General features: G+C 36.6%; 4 protein-coding genes across 4 annotated transcripts; 1 reads left to right on the forward strand and 3 right to left on the reverse strand.

Annotated features, from left to right (window-relative positions):
* On the forward strand, positions 4,029-5,320 carry LOC18777997. Its single transcript, XM_007209528.2, has 2 exons — positions 4,029-4,422; positions 4,540-5,320. Exons 1-2 carry the CDS (start codon positions 4,363-4,365, stop codon positions 5,128-5,130), a joined length of 651 nt encoding a protein of 216 aa, XP_007209590.1. The 5' UTR covers positions 4,029-4,362; the 3' UTR covers positions 5,131-5,320.
* Positions 5,489-8,173, reverse strand: LOC18776440 (peptidyl-tRNA hydrolase ICT1, mitochondrial). Its single transcript, XM_007209516.2, has 8 exons — positions 7,625-8,173; positions 7,296-7,355; positions 7,115-7,197; positions 6,554-6,618; positions 6,433-6,466; positions 6,207-6,277; positions 5,910-6,054; positions 5,489-5,792 (listed from the first exon to the last, which is right to left on the reverse strand). Exons 1-7 carry the CDS (start codon positions 7,887-7,889, stop codon positions 5,964-5,966), a joined length of 669 nt encoding a protein of 222 aa, XP_007209578.1. The 5' UTR covers positions 7,890-8,173; the 3' UTR covers positions 5,489-5,792; positions 5,910-5,963.
* LOC18776429 (dnaJ homolog subfamily B member 6) lies at positions 8,471-11,649 on the reverse strand. Its single transcript, XM_007209200.2, has 7 exons — positions 11,452-11,649; positions 10,413-10,930; positions 10,142-10,311; positions 9,982-10,062; positions 9,786-9,861; positions 9,593-9,685; positions 8,471-8,989 (listed from the first exon to the last, which is right to left on the reverse strand). The coding sequence occupies exons 2-7, from the start codon at positions 10,909-10,911 to the stop codon at positions 8,793-8,795; spliced, it is 1,116 nt and encodes a 371-aa protein (XP_007209262.1). The 5' UTR covers positions 10,912-10,930; positions 11,452-11,649; the 3' UTR covers positions 8,471-8,792.
* Positions 13,202-17,004, reverse strand: LOC18776129 (probable protein S-acyltransferase 14). Its single transcript, XM_007209340.2, has 7 exons — positions 16,336-17,004; positions 15,402-15,621; positions 15,211-15,302; positions 14,966-15,089; positions 14,777-14,862; positions 14,622-14,687; positions 13,202-13,907 (listed from the first exon to the last, which is right to left on the reverse strand). The coding sequence occupies exons 1-7, from the start codon at positions 16,522-16,524 to the stop codon at positions 13,779-13,781; spliced, it is 906 nt and encodes a 301-aa protein (XP_007209402.1). The 5' UTR covers positions 16,525-17,004; the 3' UTR covers positions 13,202-13,778.

Below are 17,875 nucleotides of genomic sequence, written 5' to 3' on the forward strand. Positions count from 1 at the left end.
TCAACAACAAAATTGAAAGTGTACCTATTTCAATATGTATTTTTATTGCTGCATTGCAACTAAATTCATAAAACAATTGAACTTTTTTGGACTTTATTAGATTAATATATACTGGGTTTTATTTAAAACAAGCAAAATAAATAGGTTTGATTTTCTTTCCACCCAAAAACATCCTAGGCTACAGCCCACCATAGTCATTAACTTGGTTACGTCAATGATCACGAGATACAAACAAAGAAAATGAAATTAAAAAAAGAAACACGCACGCCCCTTTAATTCGTTCACCAAAACCAACCTTATGATCACCCTTCAGAATTTTCAAAAAAATCAACACCATATTAAATCTTTGATTAGGAGGGCGGAATAAATTAAAAAAAGGACAAGATTAGATTATCTCTTATATACTAATCATGAGATTAATTTAATATTAGAGGTCATATCAAGCTAGAGTTGACTAAAAGAGGATCCTTAGCCAAGTTATTGTGCTTAACGGAATCTTCTATTTGATTGTGCTCCAAGTTATGTCTTCTATTGTTTACTAATAAATTTGGAGAAAAGTTCACCTAATTAATTGGGTGGCAAACGACTTTAAGTCGTGCTAATCATATAACTAGCCTGCCTTAGAATTGTGGAAGGTGAATTTTTTATTATATCTTCTTTTTAAATGGTCAAGCTCAAGCTTGAAAAATGACCTAACTTTCTTTCTCACATAAATGAAATTTTATTTTATTATTACTATTAGGTACATATGTAAATTCGGGGACACTTACTGAAGAAGACAAAGACCAACAAAGGTTTGGAGAGAATAATTCACAAAGAAGTAGTTTCACTGGTCCCTTTTTGTCCTTTCTGGTTCAAGAACATCTAGAGAGTTGGCCTTCCTTGAATCAAATTCTCCGGCTTATCGCCTTTGTGTTGGTTCAAGATTGTTCGGAAACAAAGAATTTTTTTACTTGAAAAATAAGCCATGGTTTTTCACAGAGAATCCAGACACCTTATTTGAAAAGAAATTGAGTACACAAAAACAGTTTAGCAATGCAAGTAGAAAACCAAACCCTTCACCACCTGCGGAGCGCAGACCTTTTTCACTCCACACCACCCAATAAGCATGAAGTGATAAAGATTTGACGTCCAAGGCCGGTTGAGGACGTTGACATTGGCCCTTTACGGACGCCGTGACTTCACCGTCCTCACAGTCTGCTTTGCTTTACGTACACGGGGACTTTATCATCCTTTCTATAGCACTATTTTGTTATTTTCAATCAATAATGTTATGAAATGTGTATTTGATTACACTTTTACGTGACATAACATTATTAGTTGGATAGCAAAATAATATTATACCCATTGCAATTATGTTTTTCTCTTACGAACGCAGTTACTTCACCATCCTCTCTCTCTCCTTATTTAGTAATTTCACACTTGTACTTTGCTGCCTTGCGTATTTCAAAGGACAAACTAATTTATGCAGAGACTTCTTTTATACAACCACAATCTCTAATGCGTTACACATGGGTTAGACCAATTGTTCACAACAGTAAAATTATCCCCTTATACTCAAATTACAGTCCCTCTTTTTATAAATTAAATTAACTTAGAATAATTTATATTATTGTTTATATAAAAATGAAAACCACCGTCCCTAACTAAAATCCTAAGTTCTTTATTTTTTTTTTACATGATTTTTTATTTGTCTTGTTAAATGAGAGTGGACATTAGTACCATCATGGCTGGCTGAGGAAACTTGGTGTATGTTTTCATTTATATTTTGTTTTGTGGGTCAAATTGCGTTAGAATTTGGGAGGATTAACAACCCGTTGAACATTTAAAACAACTGTAAACTGATGGGTTCAACATCTAATCAAATAAAAACACTTGTTTTATCAACTTCAGCAGATAGAACTGGTCTACTTTTGACGTGGCAGCCACACTGCCCAATAAGCATGAAGTGATAAAGATTTGACGTCAAAGGCAGGTGGAGGACGTTGACTTTGGCCTTCTTGGGTTTCGTACTCAGCCGTTTACGGACGCGGTGACTTCATTGCCCTCACAGGCTGCTTTACCGACGCAGTGACATCATCATCCTCTTTATTGCATTATTTTGTTATTTTTAATCGAGAACATTATAACTATGACATGCGTCCGTAATTAGATTTAGAATTGCACATGACATAACGTGATTAGTTGAGATAGCAAAATACTGTTATTCCCATTCCAACTATATTTTTCACTTACTTTATGAATGCAATGACTTCATCATCCTCTTTCTTTCCGTATTTCGGTAATTTCACACTTTGGAATTTGCTGCTTTGCATATTTAAAGGACAAACTAATTTATGCATAGACTCCTTTTATAAAACCACAATCTCCAATTGCATTATGCACACGTCCAGTTGGTCACAACATTAAGTTTATCCCTTTTATTCAAGTTCGAGCCTCTCTTTCTATAAATTAAATTAACCAAAAATAATTTAGATTATCGCTTATATAAAGAGGAAAACCACGATCCCTAACTAAAATCCTATGTTCTTTAATTTTTTTACATTGTTTTTTGTTTGTCTTGTTAAATGAGAGTGGATATTAGTACCATCAGGGACGGACCCAGGAATTTTGTGTCGTGGGGTCATAGTGTAAAAGGTTGTGGGGGGTGGAGATTGGGGATTTAGGTATGAGGGTTTAGAAAATAGGTGTTTTGGGAAGAAAATTCGGGAGGAAGAAGAAGAGAAACTGATCTGTGTTTTTTTTTTATAACACCTGGGCCAAAACGACGTCGTTTTGGCCAGGTCTTTTAAAAAAAAATTTCGCTGGTCCAAAACGACGGCGTTTTGGCCAGCGGATTTTTAAAAAAATTCGCTGGTCCAAAACGACGCCGTTTTGGCCAGCGAGTTTTAAAAAAAAATTCGCGCGTCTGGTCCAAAACGACGCCGTTTTGGCCAGCGCGTTTTAGTCCAAAACGACGCCGTTTTGGCCAGTCTGTTTTTAAAAAAAAAATAGAAGCTGGTCCAAAACGACGCCGTTTTGGCCAGCTCCTTTGAAACAGAACACAGCCCCCTGTTCATCTTCTTCTTCCTCTTGTCTGCAGATCCCCTCTCTCATGGGGTCATACCCCATTTCAAAGCTACCTTGTAGCTTGCTTCCATGGACTCCATGGGGTCGTTTGACCCCATTGACCCCACTGTGGGTCCGTCCTTGAGTACCATCATGGCTGGCTGAGGCAACTTGGTGTGTGTTTTCATTTATATTTTGTTTTGTGGGTCAAATTATGTTAGAATTTTGGGAGGTTTAACAACCCGTTGAAAATTTAAAACAATTGTAAAGTCATGGGTTCAACATCTAATCAAAATTTTTATTTTAAAAAAAAAAAAAAACACTTGTTTTATCAACTTGGTATTTGATAATTGAAAGAGAAACAGCGTTTTAGTGCCGTACAAGTATAAAGTTTTCTGTTTTCATATATAAAATCAAGTTTGTGATAAGAGGGCTGTGGGTATGTGGGGGCAGGCATTAAGATTTAAGGCATTAGTGATTAGTGGTGATGCCATCATTTTAAATGAGAAAAAAATCAAAGACTACCAGATACATATTTCTAAAGCAAAATGATGGATTTCTATTTCCTTTTTTTTTTCTTTTTCGGATATTGTACAACGATGTAAATAGTTGGACGGAAGATAAAAAAGAAACTTGGATATGAACAAATGAAACAATTATCGTTTGAAACTCGTAAATGAATTCGGATATGAACAAATGAAACACTTCTGATGGGATATAAAATGTTTTGGCTAGTGTAGCGATTGCTCAATCCCATAATATTAGGAAGAAATGGAGGCTGGAGAAATGGGTTTGTGACCAAGTGGCAAAACCTTTGGTTCCAACCAACTAATACGATATATATATATATATATATATTTTAAAGGGATTAAAATGGAAAAGACACAGAAAACCAGGTTGGTGTGATGTGTATAAACAAAAACAGTTGGAAAAACAAAAAGACACTCAAATCCATTGTATTGCAAAAATGTAATACCAATCTACACGTTGGTCATGCGCGGCAGGGGCGCAATGTCAACGGTCCACGAGAACCTCTTGTAAGACCCTTTGCTGTCTGCGTCTCAAATAAAAAGGCCAACTTGGACTGTCATTCTTACAACCCAGATTTTATTAGCTTGCCATCAAAGAAAAGCATTTCCTCAAAACAGAGAGGACAGATATAGGAAGAAGAAAAACAACCACCCATTTGAGCCAAAATAGGAAAAAGCCCCATTTGAAGGGAAAAAAAAAGGAACGCCCCCCAATTGAGCCAAAGCGAAAAGAAGAAGAAGAAGAAGAAGAAGAAGAAGAATCAGAAGGAGAATTTGGGCAGAAATGAAGCTGATTTGGTCTCCTGAGAATGCAACCAAGGCCTACATCGACACCGTTCGATCTGTGAGCAATTCTTTCTTGAAAAGTTTCTTGCTTTTAGTTGATTTCATGGCCGATGAATTTAATTTATTGGGTTTCGTTTGTTTTTCTTGATTCTTATGATCTGGGTTTTGTTTGCAGTGTGAGGTTTTTCATGAATCTGGGGTTGCAGAGCTCATTTCAGCCATGGCTGCCGGGTGGAACGCAGAGTTCATCGTTGAGACATGGTCGCAAGGAGGGGTCACTGCAACAAGCATCGGGCTTGAAATCGCCAGCCGCCACACGTGCGGACGGCACGTGTGTGTAGTCCCAGATGAGCAGTCAAGGTCAGAATTTGTGGCAGCAATGAAAGAGGCAGGGATGGCTCCGGAGGTTCTTGTTGGGGAGCCAGAGGAGGTGATGGCCGGGCTTGTGGGGATAGATTTTCTGGTGGTGGATTCTAAGCGCAAAGACTTTGCTAGGGTTTTGAGGCAGGCAAGGCTGAGCCCTAGGGGCGCAGTTTTGGTGTGCAAAAATGCTAATTCAAGAAGTGCTTCTAGTTTCAGATGGAGAAGTGTTGTTGATTGTGGGTCAAGACGTGTGGTTAGGTCTGTGTTTTTGCCTGTAGGGAAGGGTCTGGATATGGCTCATGTGTCTAGCAGTGGAGGGAATTTAGGGTCAAGCAAGGGGGAGAATAGATGGGTTAAGCATTTTGATCAACAATCTGGGGAAGAACATGTTATCAGAAAGTGATTTGCTTGAAATAACTTCTTTTTTTTTTATTTTAAACCTTTACATAGTTTGTCTGTGGACCCAACTGTGTACATACATATTTGTCTCTTGGACCCAATTGTTTTTCTTTTTCCTTTGTGTTTGGTTAAACTTGTATGTAGTTGGATTCTCATGAAAATGAATTAGATGTGCTCATCATTTAACAACCAAATTCAATACCCCACATGACTTTAATTTCAGTACTTTGTTTCTTTCAATAATGTCCTTTCAGGTGTTTAATTCGATTCTGGAACATTGGAGAGAGAGAACATTTTGCACAATCAATTCAAAACCGACTGTCTGCTCTCAGAAAAAGAAAAAAAAAAAAAAAGGGTACAGATTAGCAAACCAATTAACAACCAATGCCAATTGAAAGCCCTAAACATTGAGAATGTCATACAATGTGACAAAAGATTTATCTTCAGAGCAGCTATTAGTTGATCTGTGTACATCCAGTAACAGTCATCATGTTTTCTGTTTGAAAGCCTATAGACATATGGTCATTTTACATCAAAAGAACTAATTCTGTCCAACAATTGGTATCTTCAGCAGTCTGCTCTTGAATCCAAGGTGTCTGATAAAATTCCATCACTTGAACTGTTTCTCCATATGATCATGGAATCGCAAATGCATCGACCTCTCCTCTACATAGATATAAATGTAAAGATGCAGTGCAGGAAAGATATTTTAGTCAGCAAAACAAACTAGTAACAACCAAATGAATGATAAATCACTGAATCGTGAGTGAGAAAAGAGCGTACCGACATATACAAAAATTCTCAACAAACTGTGAGTCTGACCATACGTAGAGTAGGTCAGTCCCAACTGTCTCGACTTCTTCTGAATGCTTTTTTGTCTGAAAGAACCTTCTTGCTCTTAAGGCGTTTTTGTTCGCCAATAGCAGCCCTGCAAAATACAGAGGCAATAACTGAGACAAAATCAGATCCCGCACCATCCAGAACACAAGGACAATTTACAATACAAAGGATATTGTGGAGAGACAGTTGGCAAAAGCAAAGGTAAAGCATTTGCAAATGCACAAGATAAAGAGTTCTCACATTTTAGCAATCTTCTTCTTTTGCTCTTCTGAGGGAGGAGGTGGGACATAAGAAGCAGCATCAATGATTGCCTGTTTCACTAATTTATTAGAATAATTTGGGAATGGCCAAAAGCTAGGCACATGCTTTTCCCAAAATTGAGCCATTTATGTTTAAGCATCAAAGCACTGGCCATAATATATCATTCCACAAGAACAGAAAGAGAAATACTGATTTTTATTAGTACCTGGAGTTTTTCAAGAGCATCTTCAATGTTACCCCTGAGGAAGAATGGTTGCATCAAAACCAAATGCATTGGAAAAACAAAGAAAAATTGATAATTTAAAAAGAAGAGGAAAGAATTTTACTTTTGTGTTCGAGTCTTTGTTGAAGAAATCACAAGCTCCCCATCCTTGTTAATCCGATTCTTCTCCTGTTCATAAACAAGACAAATGAAGAAGAGATTATGAGATAAAACAAGAACGATAAAATATTCGAGCAGCTATTCACAAAAAAATGGAAACCATAACAATCAAGATAATCCTGCATACAGTTGTAAACATGACACAGATTGCAAGAGTTTTAGAAAACCAATAACCATTATGATTGATGAGAGAACAGGGAGGCCTCTTAGTACATCATCTGTTTGCAAAATGATGAACTGACAAAATTCTCCTATCCAGATATTTTGAAGTGTCCTCTATGTCCAGTCGAAATGAGATATTGATAGGTAAGGAATCAGTTCTCTTTCAAACCAGGCACATTCTAGTGCAGAGATTTCCTCATCGGAGGTCCCTTCTATGTGCCCGCTCTATCTTAAACCTATGACGGGGTATGTAATGATCACTACTTCCCTCCTCCCTACACAGAAATTCTTGCTTTTCTTATTCATCAAGAACAAAAGGCCATAAGAAATGACAGCTACAAACCATTTGCAAAATCCTCTCCCTGATCCATTCGCTTAGCCAATACGCCTTTTGTAAATTGAAGCGCATGTCCACCTTGGTATTCACTGTAAAATCAATAGCAAAATTGGCAACAATTTGGCATTAACAAGTTAAAAGAAGAAAAAATCCAACCCACAACGAAGACAGAAAGACATGTACAAACCTTTGTTGACATTCTGACCTCCAGGTCCCCCACTTCTTGCAAAACTCACAGTTACATGGTCTTCATATATATATGGAAAAAAAAAAATTTGATCAAATAAATCCATCATTTATGTGAACGCTAAAATATAACACAACAACACAGAAAATGCAAACCTTCTGCTTTACACTAGTAATTTTGTACCATGAACTCCTTAATTAAACGAATCAAGGAAGAAATTATGATATAATCTACAGTACCTCAATCTAGTGAGTCACTACTATAATGCTATAAATTTATTTTTTAAAAATTATGCAAATTTGGAAAAATATTTAGAGTGAGTGAGAGACCTAAAGTGATCTTAGGAGGGGGCTGGGTGTCAGCGGAGAGAGCTCGCTCCTCGGCTGCTTGCAAGAGTTGGTTGACCTGAGAGAGCCGAGCCGACACCTTGTTCCCGCCACTTCCCGAATTCGACGCGGCGCACCGGACACTGCCGATTCTGATTCCGCCATTGGAGGAGCGAATCAGAGTCGTACGGATTGATGGAGGAAATGACAGGTATGGTTGAAGGATGTGTGTGAGAATCATGTTCGTTGTCGTTCTAAGAACCGCCATTTTCGCTGTAAAAGGAACCCTAAAATACGTTTTAAATTTAAATTATCGGATTTTGTTTTTTTTTTTTGTTTTGTTTTTTTTTTTCTGGTCAGCCTTTTGTCTTTGGGTTCCAATGGATTAAATATTGGGTCTGGGTTTTTGTGGTTTAGAGCACTTCATTTTTAATTTTTTTTTTTATAAAAGGAATTTAGAGCACGTCATTAGAAAAATAATAATACTAATAACATTATTGGGTCTTAGTGAGGCTCTAAATCATCAGTCCAAACTGAGTACGGAATTATATACATATACTATAGGGAAATGTTTGCTAAGTTAGTGTATCCGCTCCTTGCCCTCGAGTTCGATCCCCATGATTCTAATGTAAAATAGTTAGGCTCTCAATTTTTACATTGAAAATGTTTATTACTGACTTGGTGTTTTTGGAATTTGAGCGTGCATGTAAAGCCAAACTGTAAAGAGCATATAATAATTTTTCAAACCCTACCAAAATATAAAAGAAAAAAATGTAGAATTCATTGTCATTCTCTTAGTAGATCAACAAACCTTTGGCGGACGAAAGTCTCAACTTTTGCAAATTATAGTAAACGTGGGAAGTCAGGAATTTGATGCCATTAAAGAATTGACGTTAAAATGCATCAAAAATTGGCGACAAAACCTCAGCTCGCATTACTACAAGAATCCGCGACAGTTAAGTCCCCGTTTAATCAAGATTCAAGGGCATTCGATGGATATTAAAGCCTACAGAACCATCATCCCATTTCAAATGGCATCAATTAAAAATAAACAGTATACAAGAGCACACTACTACCAGCTGACGTCCTGCCGCTATGAGCTCAAAATATGCTACTAGGAGGTAAAAACAAGGATCGGAAGACAGACATAATAAGCCCCGTTGCGCTAGCTCTAATCTCTTGCTTTCCCACGGGAATAACCATTCTTGTCCCTAACATCTGCTCTCATCCTACCAGACTGGTTCGAGCGAGAAGATCCTGCCTTCTCTTTGGCAGCTGACATCATATTTCCAGGGTTCTGTGAACTCTCGTTGGAAGGAAGCGCCCAACCTCCCCGACTAGCCTCCTCACGTCCACTGCTGCTAGCTCCTGGAACCAACCAAATCATAAAACACAAAGAATTAAAATCATCAAAAATGTCAATCATTGCTTCATTTGTGATGTTGGCATCCTTGACAAGATAATGTGTTGAAATTTTCATTCTTAACCTTGACATCCATTCAGTTCAAGCATACAACCTCACAGTTATCTAAACAAAGTGGGCAGTTTTCCAAGTACAGTTCAGCAGAACATACTTCTGCATTTACCAATAAGTATCACACCAAAGGGCACGACATTCAATAAAACCTAACACACTAGCTGTATATGCTCTCCTACAAATACGTTCACGCCCCAGTATGCATTCTGTAGCATAAGCACAACCACCACTCTCATTATCCTAAAATTAGTTAAGGTTCCTAAAAGAAATGAGGCAGACAAGAAACTCTTGCAAAACACAGATATAAATAGACACACGGGCACTGAAAAAGCCTCAAGAACTTTTTAAGAATTCATCAAGGAACCAAAAATGAATTATCTGCAACTTAATGGTACATACAGTCAACAGAAGAAGGTTCATATACACACCAAACTGCAAAAATGATATTTACCCATTTTTCATATCAGAGTCAAAAGTCAACATTACAAACTCACCTAGATTTTCGTAACCACCAAATTTATCAGTCCATCCAGGCAAACGTTTTTTAGCAGTTCCTTTCCATGCTTCTTCAAAACCGGAAATCTCATCTAAAATTTCCCAATCAGATGCTCCAAGTTAGTTTATATACCAAAACAACTCTATAAAGCTTCTTGCACAAGCACAGCATTGCATATAAAGTTTACATACCTTCGTTAAGATTGTGCAAGGTCTGCATTGTATCCACCTTACCGTCTGTTTTGAGCTTCCTAGTAATTGAATGGCCCTAAAAGGAGAATACTAAATGTAAGTTTTCTACTGACATCATGAAATTGATGATCCAAGATTCGAATCCAAAAGGTAAAAGACACATCAGCAACAAGACTAGATGGAACCCAAAAAATACCTTATTGCGGAGCCCCTTAGATACCCTGTGTGTTGCCTTCCCAGAAGTAGTATCAGCTTCCTTACTTTCTTCAAAAGCCAACTGCTCACACAACAAGTGCAAATTAGAAACACGACTACTGTGAAAGGAAAAAAATTGAAAACCTTTCACAATTACTTACCCCATCACTCCCCATCCTTCTTGTCTTGGATGAAGTATAATATGCACCATTGGCACCACCATAAGAGACACTGGAGCTCTGAAATGTGAAGCTCTGAGCTTGAGGCTGGGATTGCATAGCATTATACTGGTTATAGTTGTCCCTATGCTGCAAATGCTTGCTGCTCTTCTCTGCACAAAAGGGGGAAAAGCATTCCTAATTATTTAAACTCAGACAAAAACATTCAGTAATTACCAAGGTCAATAGCAACCAACTATTTAAAACATCTTACCTTCAACTTCATCATCAGGATCCTCAACATAAGGTTCATTGCTCGGTCCACTGCGTTTTCGAGGATTTTCTTTTTTCTCATTATCAGCATCTTCATTTTCATGATCAGAGTCTATTTCCTCAATGATTGGGCCCCTTGGTCTCTTAGGCTCTGGAGCCTGATGCTCAATGAACCCAGTTGGCTGCATATCTGGAAAATTGCCTCCACCTGGACCAAAAAAACTCGACTCCAACATCCCTCCAAATGGGGGCATACCTCCAAACGGGGGCATACCTCCAAACGGGGACATACCTCCCAACGGGGCCATACCTCCCAACGGGGACATACCTCCAAATGGGCGAGTGAAGAAAGGGTCATCAAATGGATCCCTTCCTCCAAAAAGGTTAGAAATCAAACTCCTCTGACCCCCAAATCCACCAAACCCCCCAAAACCAGCAAACGGATCATTGAAATCAGAGAAAGGACCCCTACCACCTGGACCGCCTCTGCCCCCCTGCATCTTCTAACCACTACAACCCCTGAAAAATAAAAATAGGCAAACCAAAACTTTAACAGATATATGGTAAGAAGTACCTTCCACACTCTACAGACATAAAACTTGAAATTCAGAATTAAACTATAACGAATTTACAACTAAGAGTCCAAGAAGCACGTGGTTTAGACAGCAAATAGAAGACCAAATCACCACTGATTGATGCAGACAATTTCTCAATCATGGTATAAAAATTTGCATAATCAAAAGATCATGCATCGTTTTTTTATTCGAAACTATGTTACTAATAGCCACGCAATAAGAAAAACACGAAAAATCATACGTTGCAATAACATTTCCCAATAAAAACCAATCCTAGAAACTTTTTCCTGCAACTATAGCAAAGTAAATCCCTATATTCATGTAAGAATCAAACCAAAACAAAACGATCACAATCTACAACAAATTATTACACATCAATTCAATGATCATAAAATAGAATCTTTTCTTCTTTTGCTTTTTTTCGTTTTTTCTGCAATCAAACGAAAAAAAAGAAAAAGGGAGTACCTCAGAAAAGAAAATAGAAATTTGGAGCGAACTGAATCGGAACCAGAGAAAACCCTAATCGCCTCAGCACGAAACGCTTTGATGAAAGGGTTTTCCAGGTGCCACAAAGTTAAGGGCGTTGTTGCGTTTAGTTTAACCGACTCTCCAAAGGGGGAAGAGAGACAGAAAGAGACAGACAGAGAAATTGAGAGTTCAATTTGATCGAAAGTCCTAGTATAGTCATCAGACGTCTGTACATCACTGTTGGCTCCATGATACGTGTCGCTAGGCCATGGCTTGAATTTTTTTTTTGGCGGGGCCCCAAGGATTAGAATGAATTTTTTTTTTTATACCTATTTTCTCAAAATAATAAAATATGAAGATAGAAAAATTTAGCCCTATACTATTTTTAAAAAAAAAATATTTTGGAGGGCTAAAATTATAGAGATATTTAGTCATATACTCATTATTAATACTAATGATATAGATAACCCTACACCATTTAATTTCTATAAACAAACCCAAGACAGTTGGGGTTTGACTTGTTTTAAGAAATCGATGGTAGTTTTGTAATTTATAAGAAGTTGAAGGCCTCTTTGTTATGTTGTAAATGGAGTTTAGGTGCATTTCTAAAGTCCATTTTATATAAGTTTTTTTTATTTATTTATAATTTGAGCTCCTATATTGGGTATAATAATGAATCTCCCAAAATTATAATCATGGGCTACCATGACTAGGGGTGGGCATGGTTCGGGTTGGACAGATTTTTGCCTCAAATTAAAACCGATTTGGTACTATTTATCTGGCTTGGTTCGGTCTTGTTTTAATAAAAAAATTTCAAAAACTGTCTGATTCGAGTTGAACCGATGCTGGTCCGATTTTGAACCGAATTATTTTTTAAAAAAAATTAATTGTTTTTAAATACAATTCTCAACTTAAATATTTTTTTTTTACTTGAAAATTAACAAATTATTCAATTTCATATAAAAATAAATATTAAAGTTAGAAAAAAAGATATTTTGAAATTGAACTTGGATAAATATTAGTTTTTTTTTTGTGAAATTAAAAATATAGCATTAAATATAAATATATATTAAAATTATACTTTTTTTAAAATTTGAGCAGTTCAGTTCGGCCTAGTCCGATTTTTGAAGATATGGAACCGGATCCAAAACTGGTCCAATTTGGTTTTTGACCGGTTGTTGACTTTTTGGTCAACTCGATTTTTTTCCGGTTTGATTCGGTGCTGTTCGACTCGGATTTTCGATGCGCGAGTTTTAGTGTCCACTCCTAACCATGACTAGAGATAGCCTTATGATTGTTATTTGGTGCTTTTAACTCATTTTTGTTATAATACATGTATTTATTTATTAATATTATACCATACGTCTTCTTTAAGAAAGAAAATGTTATCCCGTTCCCGTAGGTCTACGAAATATCAACTAAATTGGACATTAATATTATAACACGTGAATTAGTAACACAATCTGGTGCTCTTCCTATTAACGTCAAATTTATTACCCGAATTTTTATTCACCGATGTCAAGTACTAGTGTTTTTTTTTTTTCCTTTTATCAAAGAGTGTAGGGATTCAAACTTGAGATATTTTTCAACATTGGAATTTGGAAAGAGAGGTGCCAACCAATAGCTAGGTTAATTTTTGAAGGTATCATATTTTAACACTTAATGGCACCATAGTTGGCTTGCCCGTTACTTGCTAGACTTTAACAATGTGATATAGCCGTACTCTAATCACAAGACTTGAAACATGTATCGATAATATTAAGCATAATCAATGCCTTTTTAATTGATAATAAATGCCGAATTTGAAACATCTTAGACGTAAAGTTAAGGAAACAGAAGTTTAACAAAACAATGACCACAAGTAAAACTAGAGCTTTTTCTGTACGATCTTCCCAAATCAGGGGTACTTCAAAATTTTACAGGATCAACAAGCCTGCAAAGGCAAACAAAACTTGGGAACGAAGACATAAGTCACAAAACAAGTTGTATGATAAAATGCTCACATTCCTTCTGATATTAACACATTGCATCTCTATAAAAAATGTATAATGACCGACAAATCCACGCACCTTTGCAAACCCCAGCTTCTATAGCGGGTATAAATGAACTATTGACGTTGACAACGTTAGACATCACCTATAAATGACATTCTGCATTCATATACAAGGAAAATTCGCCAACTGGGTCGATCCTTCAAAACTCCAGCTATGATGTCTCCCAAGCAAAAGCCTGACCTGAGTTCATGCCTGTGCATGCAGGTTAATGCAGAATTGATGAGCTGCAAAACTTGAACTGCAAACTTGTCCTTTTGCCGCCATGAATACTTATATCGGCTGGAGTGCATTCAACTCAGGTCTTGTTGGATAATCAATACCCTGAAGAGCTGGTATCTGTCTTAAGTCCTCCTCCGAATATGCAGGGATGAACCAGTACCACTTATCCGTCCCAAACACCTAACAAAATAAATGGTGAATTCACCAGAACAAGCAACAGCGTATTATTCTGTGCATTACATCTTGCATCAGAACTTCAACTAGATCAGCTAGGTTGTAATATAACTTTCCAATTTAATCACAAGCTTACCGAAAGTATATTGTATATAATTAAAGAACAAAATAAATCAGCACTACTTCCACCACAAGCAAAGTATACTTTCAGCTCTGGTCATCTATGAAGGTTTTGAAGTGATTTATGGGGGTTGGATCTGCAAAAATGATCTGATTTCATGTTTTCAAGGCATAGAATACACCTAGAAAAGGGAGGTGGGTACAGGGGGAATTCATTCATCCTCATGGACATAAGCCAGGTTCAGATATTGCATTATTATAATGCTGTATAAGTTGGGTTATTTTGCCAGGATAGGGCTACCTTTAGCATGAGGAGATGAGTGTTGGAACTAATTACAGCAGGAGCATATGGAGTTGCATCAGTAATATCTGTTAAATGAGCTGAAGGTACCAGCTTACATTCTAACCTTAAACATGAGGATATGGCGCTACTTTTCTTATTAATGTTTTCCTTCTAAGAATTGATTTTCTTAAGAAAAGCTTAGGCAAGGCAAAGAATCTAGCAAAACAATCAAAATATGAGAATGCGATAGTTATAGTATTTACTTAACACACACCTGCCCACACAGAAAACCAAAATAGACAGAACAAAAAGTAAACCTGTTCAAAGTTTTTCTTCCGACCAAGGTCATACTGCCATTTAGGAGTGGCTTTCTTCTCATATGCCTGAAGCAATCAAGAATCTCATGTGAGAGATACAGTAAGGCCAGCTATTAGTAATATTTTTTTTTTTAAAGTATAACAAAAGCCATCACCTCAATAGTGGTGGTATTGGACGCTACCAGTGATAGGTGCATGATCATGAAGCCAAAAACGCTCAAAGCAAATGCGAAGTTCAAAACTGAAAATGGAAATTACAGATATTTGAAAATACAGATGATACCAAGATTCTTTTTCTCAGAAAAGAAAAATGGAAAAATCAAACTGGCCATCTAAAAACTTACCAAATGTGATAAAACTGGCTGCAACAGTGCCCAGTGTTCCAATTACCTCTTCTTCAGTAAAAAATGCCATAAAATACTTGAATAATGATAAAGTGACGAGAGTTGTCTCAAGAAATGTGTAAAACTGCAAAAATATAACAAACATAGCAAGTCATTCATCAAATCAGCTCTAGTTTAGTTTGAGTAAATACCGCTTATCTTGCCAGTCAACAGAAGTGTATGCTCAACATAGTGCGCTAACATACCAAGAAGAGAAGGAAGTACTTGTAATTCAATGCCCCAACACAGTTGACCACCCACACACAATGATGGTCCATTTTCAATATGCACCTCCCACCTAAGACCAATGCATAAATGAAACAATGAACCTTCCATTCTTTGTATACCACCAGATATACATATTCAAAAGAGGGAACTTTGATTCAAAAGTACTCACAAACAGAACAATGATGACATCGAGGTGGTTTAAAGTGGTTGCACTTCCGACAGAACCGTACTTTTTGATTTGCTGGGTCACTGACCAGGGTAGATTGGTCCGATCCCACCAATGGGGCTCCGTCACCTCCCTCCTCATCATTTGCAGGCCTCCAATTCGGTGGAACAACCCCAGGATCATTTAGAACAACATTAAAGTAGCTCCACAACAGCATCACCAACTACATAACCAAACTCAATACTTTCAATGTTAAATTTGTCACCCTTCTTAATTTGAAGTGTTTAAAATGGGAAAATTCAAAATCTTGAAACAGGAAAAGAAATTCTAAAAGCTCCAATTACAGTTGCTTGTTCCAAATAAAATGGACAGCGTTTAAATTGTTACTCCCACCAGAGCAATTTACGACACTCACATGCATCAATAAGATTTCCCAGAGCAATTCAAAATCTCCAGCGATAACATTTCCCAAAGGAAAGCTTTATTGCCACAGCAAAAAAATTATTAAGATAAGAGCAATGTACAAACTACAATCCTCTTAATTACGAGCACAACCCTCACATTCATGATTCGCTCTTCTCCTAATAACTTCACCTTTAGAAATAACATTCCCTCTAATTCAAAGTGGCAAAGAAAATGTCCAATAAATGCCAAGTACCCAGCTTGTTGAGAGTTGAAAACTCAAGTCACTAGCTTTGTTACCCAAGTGCTTGTCTTTGGCTCAAAAACATCAATAACAAATTTCAAAGCATTTTACTTTCTGTTTATTTTCTAGCTCAATATACAACTACAAATATCTGCATATCACCTATGCGTATGTGAATTTATGTAAGCATATAATTTCTAGAAAGAGAAAATTTTGAGCATTTAACAACCAATCAAATTGAATTAAACATAAAATTTAAAAAGATAAAAACTTTAGGGGAATGGGAATTACCAGAAAATGGAACAAGATCAAGAGAGGGAAGGCAATGACGGCACTGAGGCCTCCGCCAAAGATAGCAGGCAAATAATTGGCCAAAACGACGGCGTAGTAGGTGAGCCCGACTATGACGAGAACCACGAGGACCATGATGTAGCCGAGTGCACGCAGAGCCGTACAGAGCTTGAACGCGTTCCACGCCATTGCTGCTGCTGCTCCTCCTGATCCTTGTATGACCTTACAGACGAATCAAACCATGGAAATCAGAAAAAAAATTAAAATAAAAAAATTCCTACGAGTTTGGGGAATTGGAATTCCAGTTCCCCATAGGGATTTAGACGGAACGTTGACGAAATTTGATTCAAATTTGACGATGAATTCAAAGGGTTGGGAGACTAATTCAACACGTTGAGAAGGAGGGACATTTGTTATTGTTTGTTTTTTTTTCCTTTTCGTTTGGTTTTTTTTTTTTTCCTTTGGACAGAATTATTATAAATTTTTTTTTTTTAAAAGAAGGAATTATGGGTTTCTTGGTTGACAGGGCAAACGTGTATTAGACGATGAATAATTAGCAAACACATCCACTTTTAATTATGATATTGTCCTCAAATAAGATTACTTAAAATAACAAAAAGAATTTGATGTTCACTTCTCGTCATCCATCAAGCCCAACTTTGAAATTGATGTTCACTTCCCAACCTGAGTGAGTTTTTTTATCACTCAAGACAATTAATTAGTGTGTCAAAATGAAATAAACTTGTAAATTGTGATAACTAATAAAAATGCATAGTTTTAAATAATAATAATATTGATGATTTAATTCGGTTCATATGGTTTTCAAATAGATCAAACTGAATCGAACCAAATTACTTGCGATTTGGTTTCTTTCAGTCCAATATTACTAGTTTTTTAAAATAAAACACTGGACAAATTGCTCAAATTGATTAAATTTGATCAGTTTGAATGGTTTTTGGTTCATGCTTAATTATCACAGCCTAATGTGTTAGTTTTTGTCATGGCCAACAACACTATGCGACCATGGTTACCATATTAAAAAAAATTAAATTAAATGGTTAGATGGATATTTTAAGAATTCCAAAGGGTAATTTAATCAATTGAATTAGAATTATCATAAATAAATTGCGGGGCTGTGCATGTACACACTTTCATGTGCAAAAATGATGCAATTAAAGTAGTAAAAGAGAACGAATTAGCTCTTTTAGTTGAATAGAATTTTTCTTTTCAAAGTTGATAGATGTTTCAAATTTGAATTCTTCGTCCCTCAATTAAGTAAAAACATAGTAAAAGATAATGTGTGCTATATAGAACGAGAAAGCATTAGTTAGATTAGAAGAAGAGAACGAATGTCAGTTGTGTGGACAAATTAGAAGTTAGACAACGTACTCCTATTTCAATCTAAGTTGTTCAAAATGAGTAAATGACAGAGGTATCTTTCACCCTTGTGATGACACTTATTATAGGTCTAGTTAGTAATAAAGTGCTTCCTCCCACACCTAAGATTATGGATTGAGCCCTACATCATCTATTTGGTCCT

This window comes from Prunus persica, chromosome G5 (assembly GCF_000346465.2).
Source record: "Prunus persica cultivar Lovell chromosome G5, Prunus_persica_NCBIv2, whole genome shotgun sequence".
Classification (NCBI taxonomy): Eukaryota; Viridiplantae; Streptophyta; class Magnoliopsida; order Rosales; family Rosaceae; genus Prunus; species Prunus persica.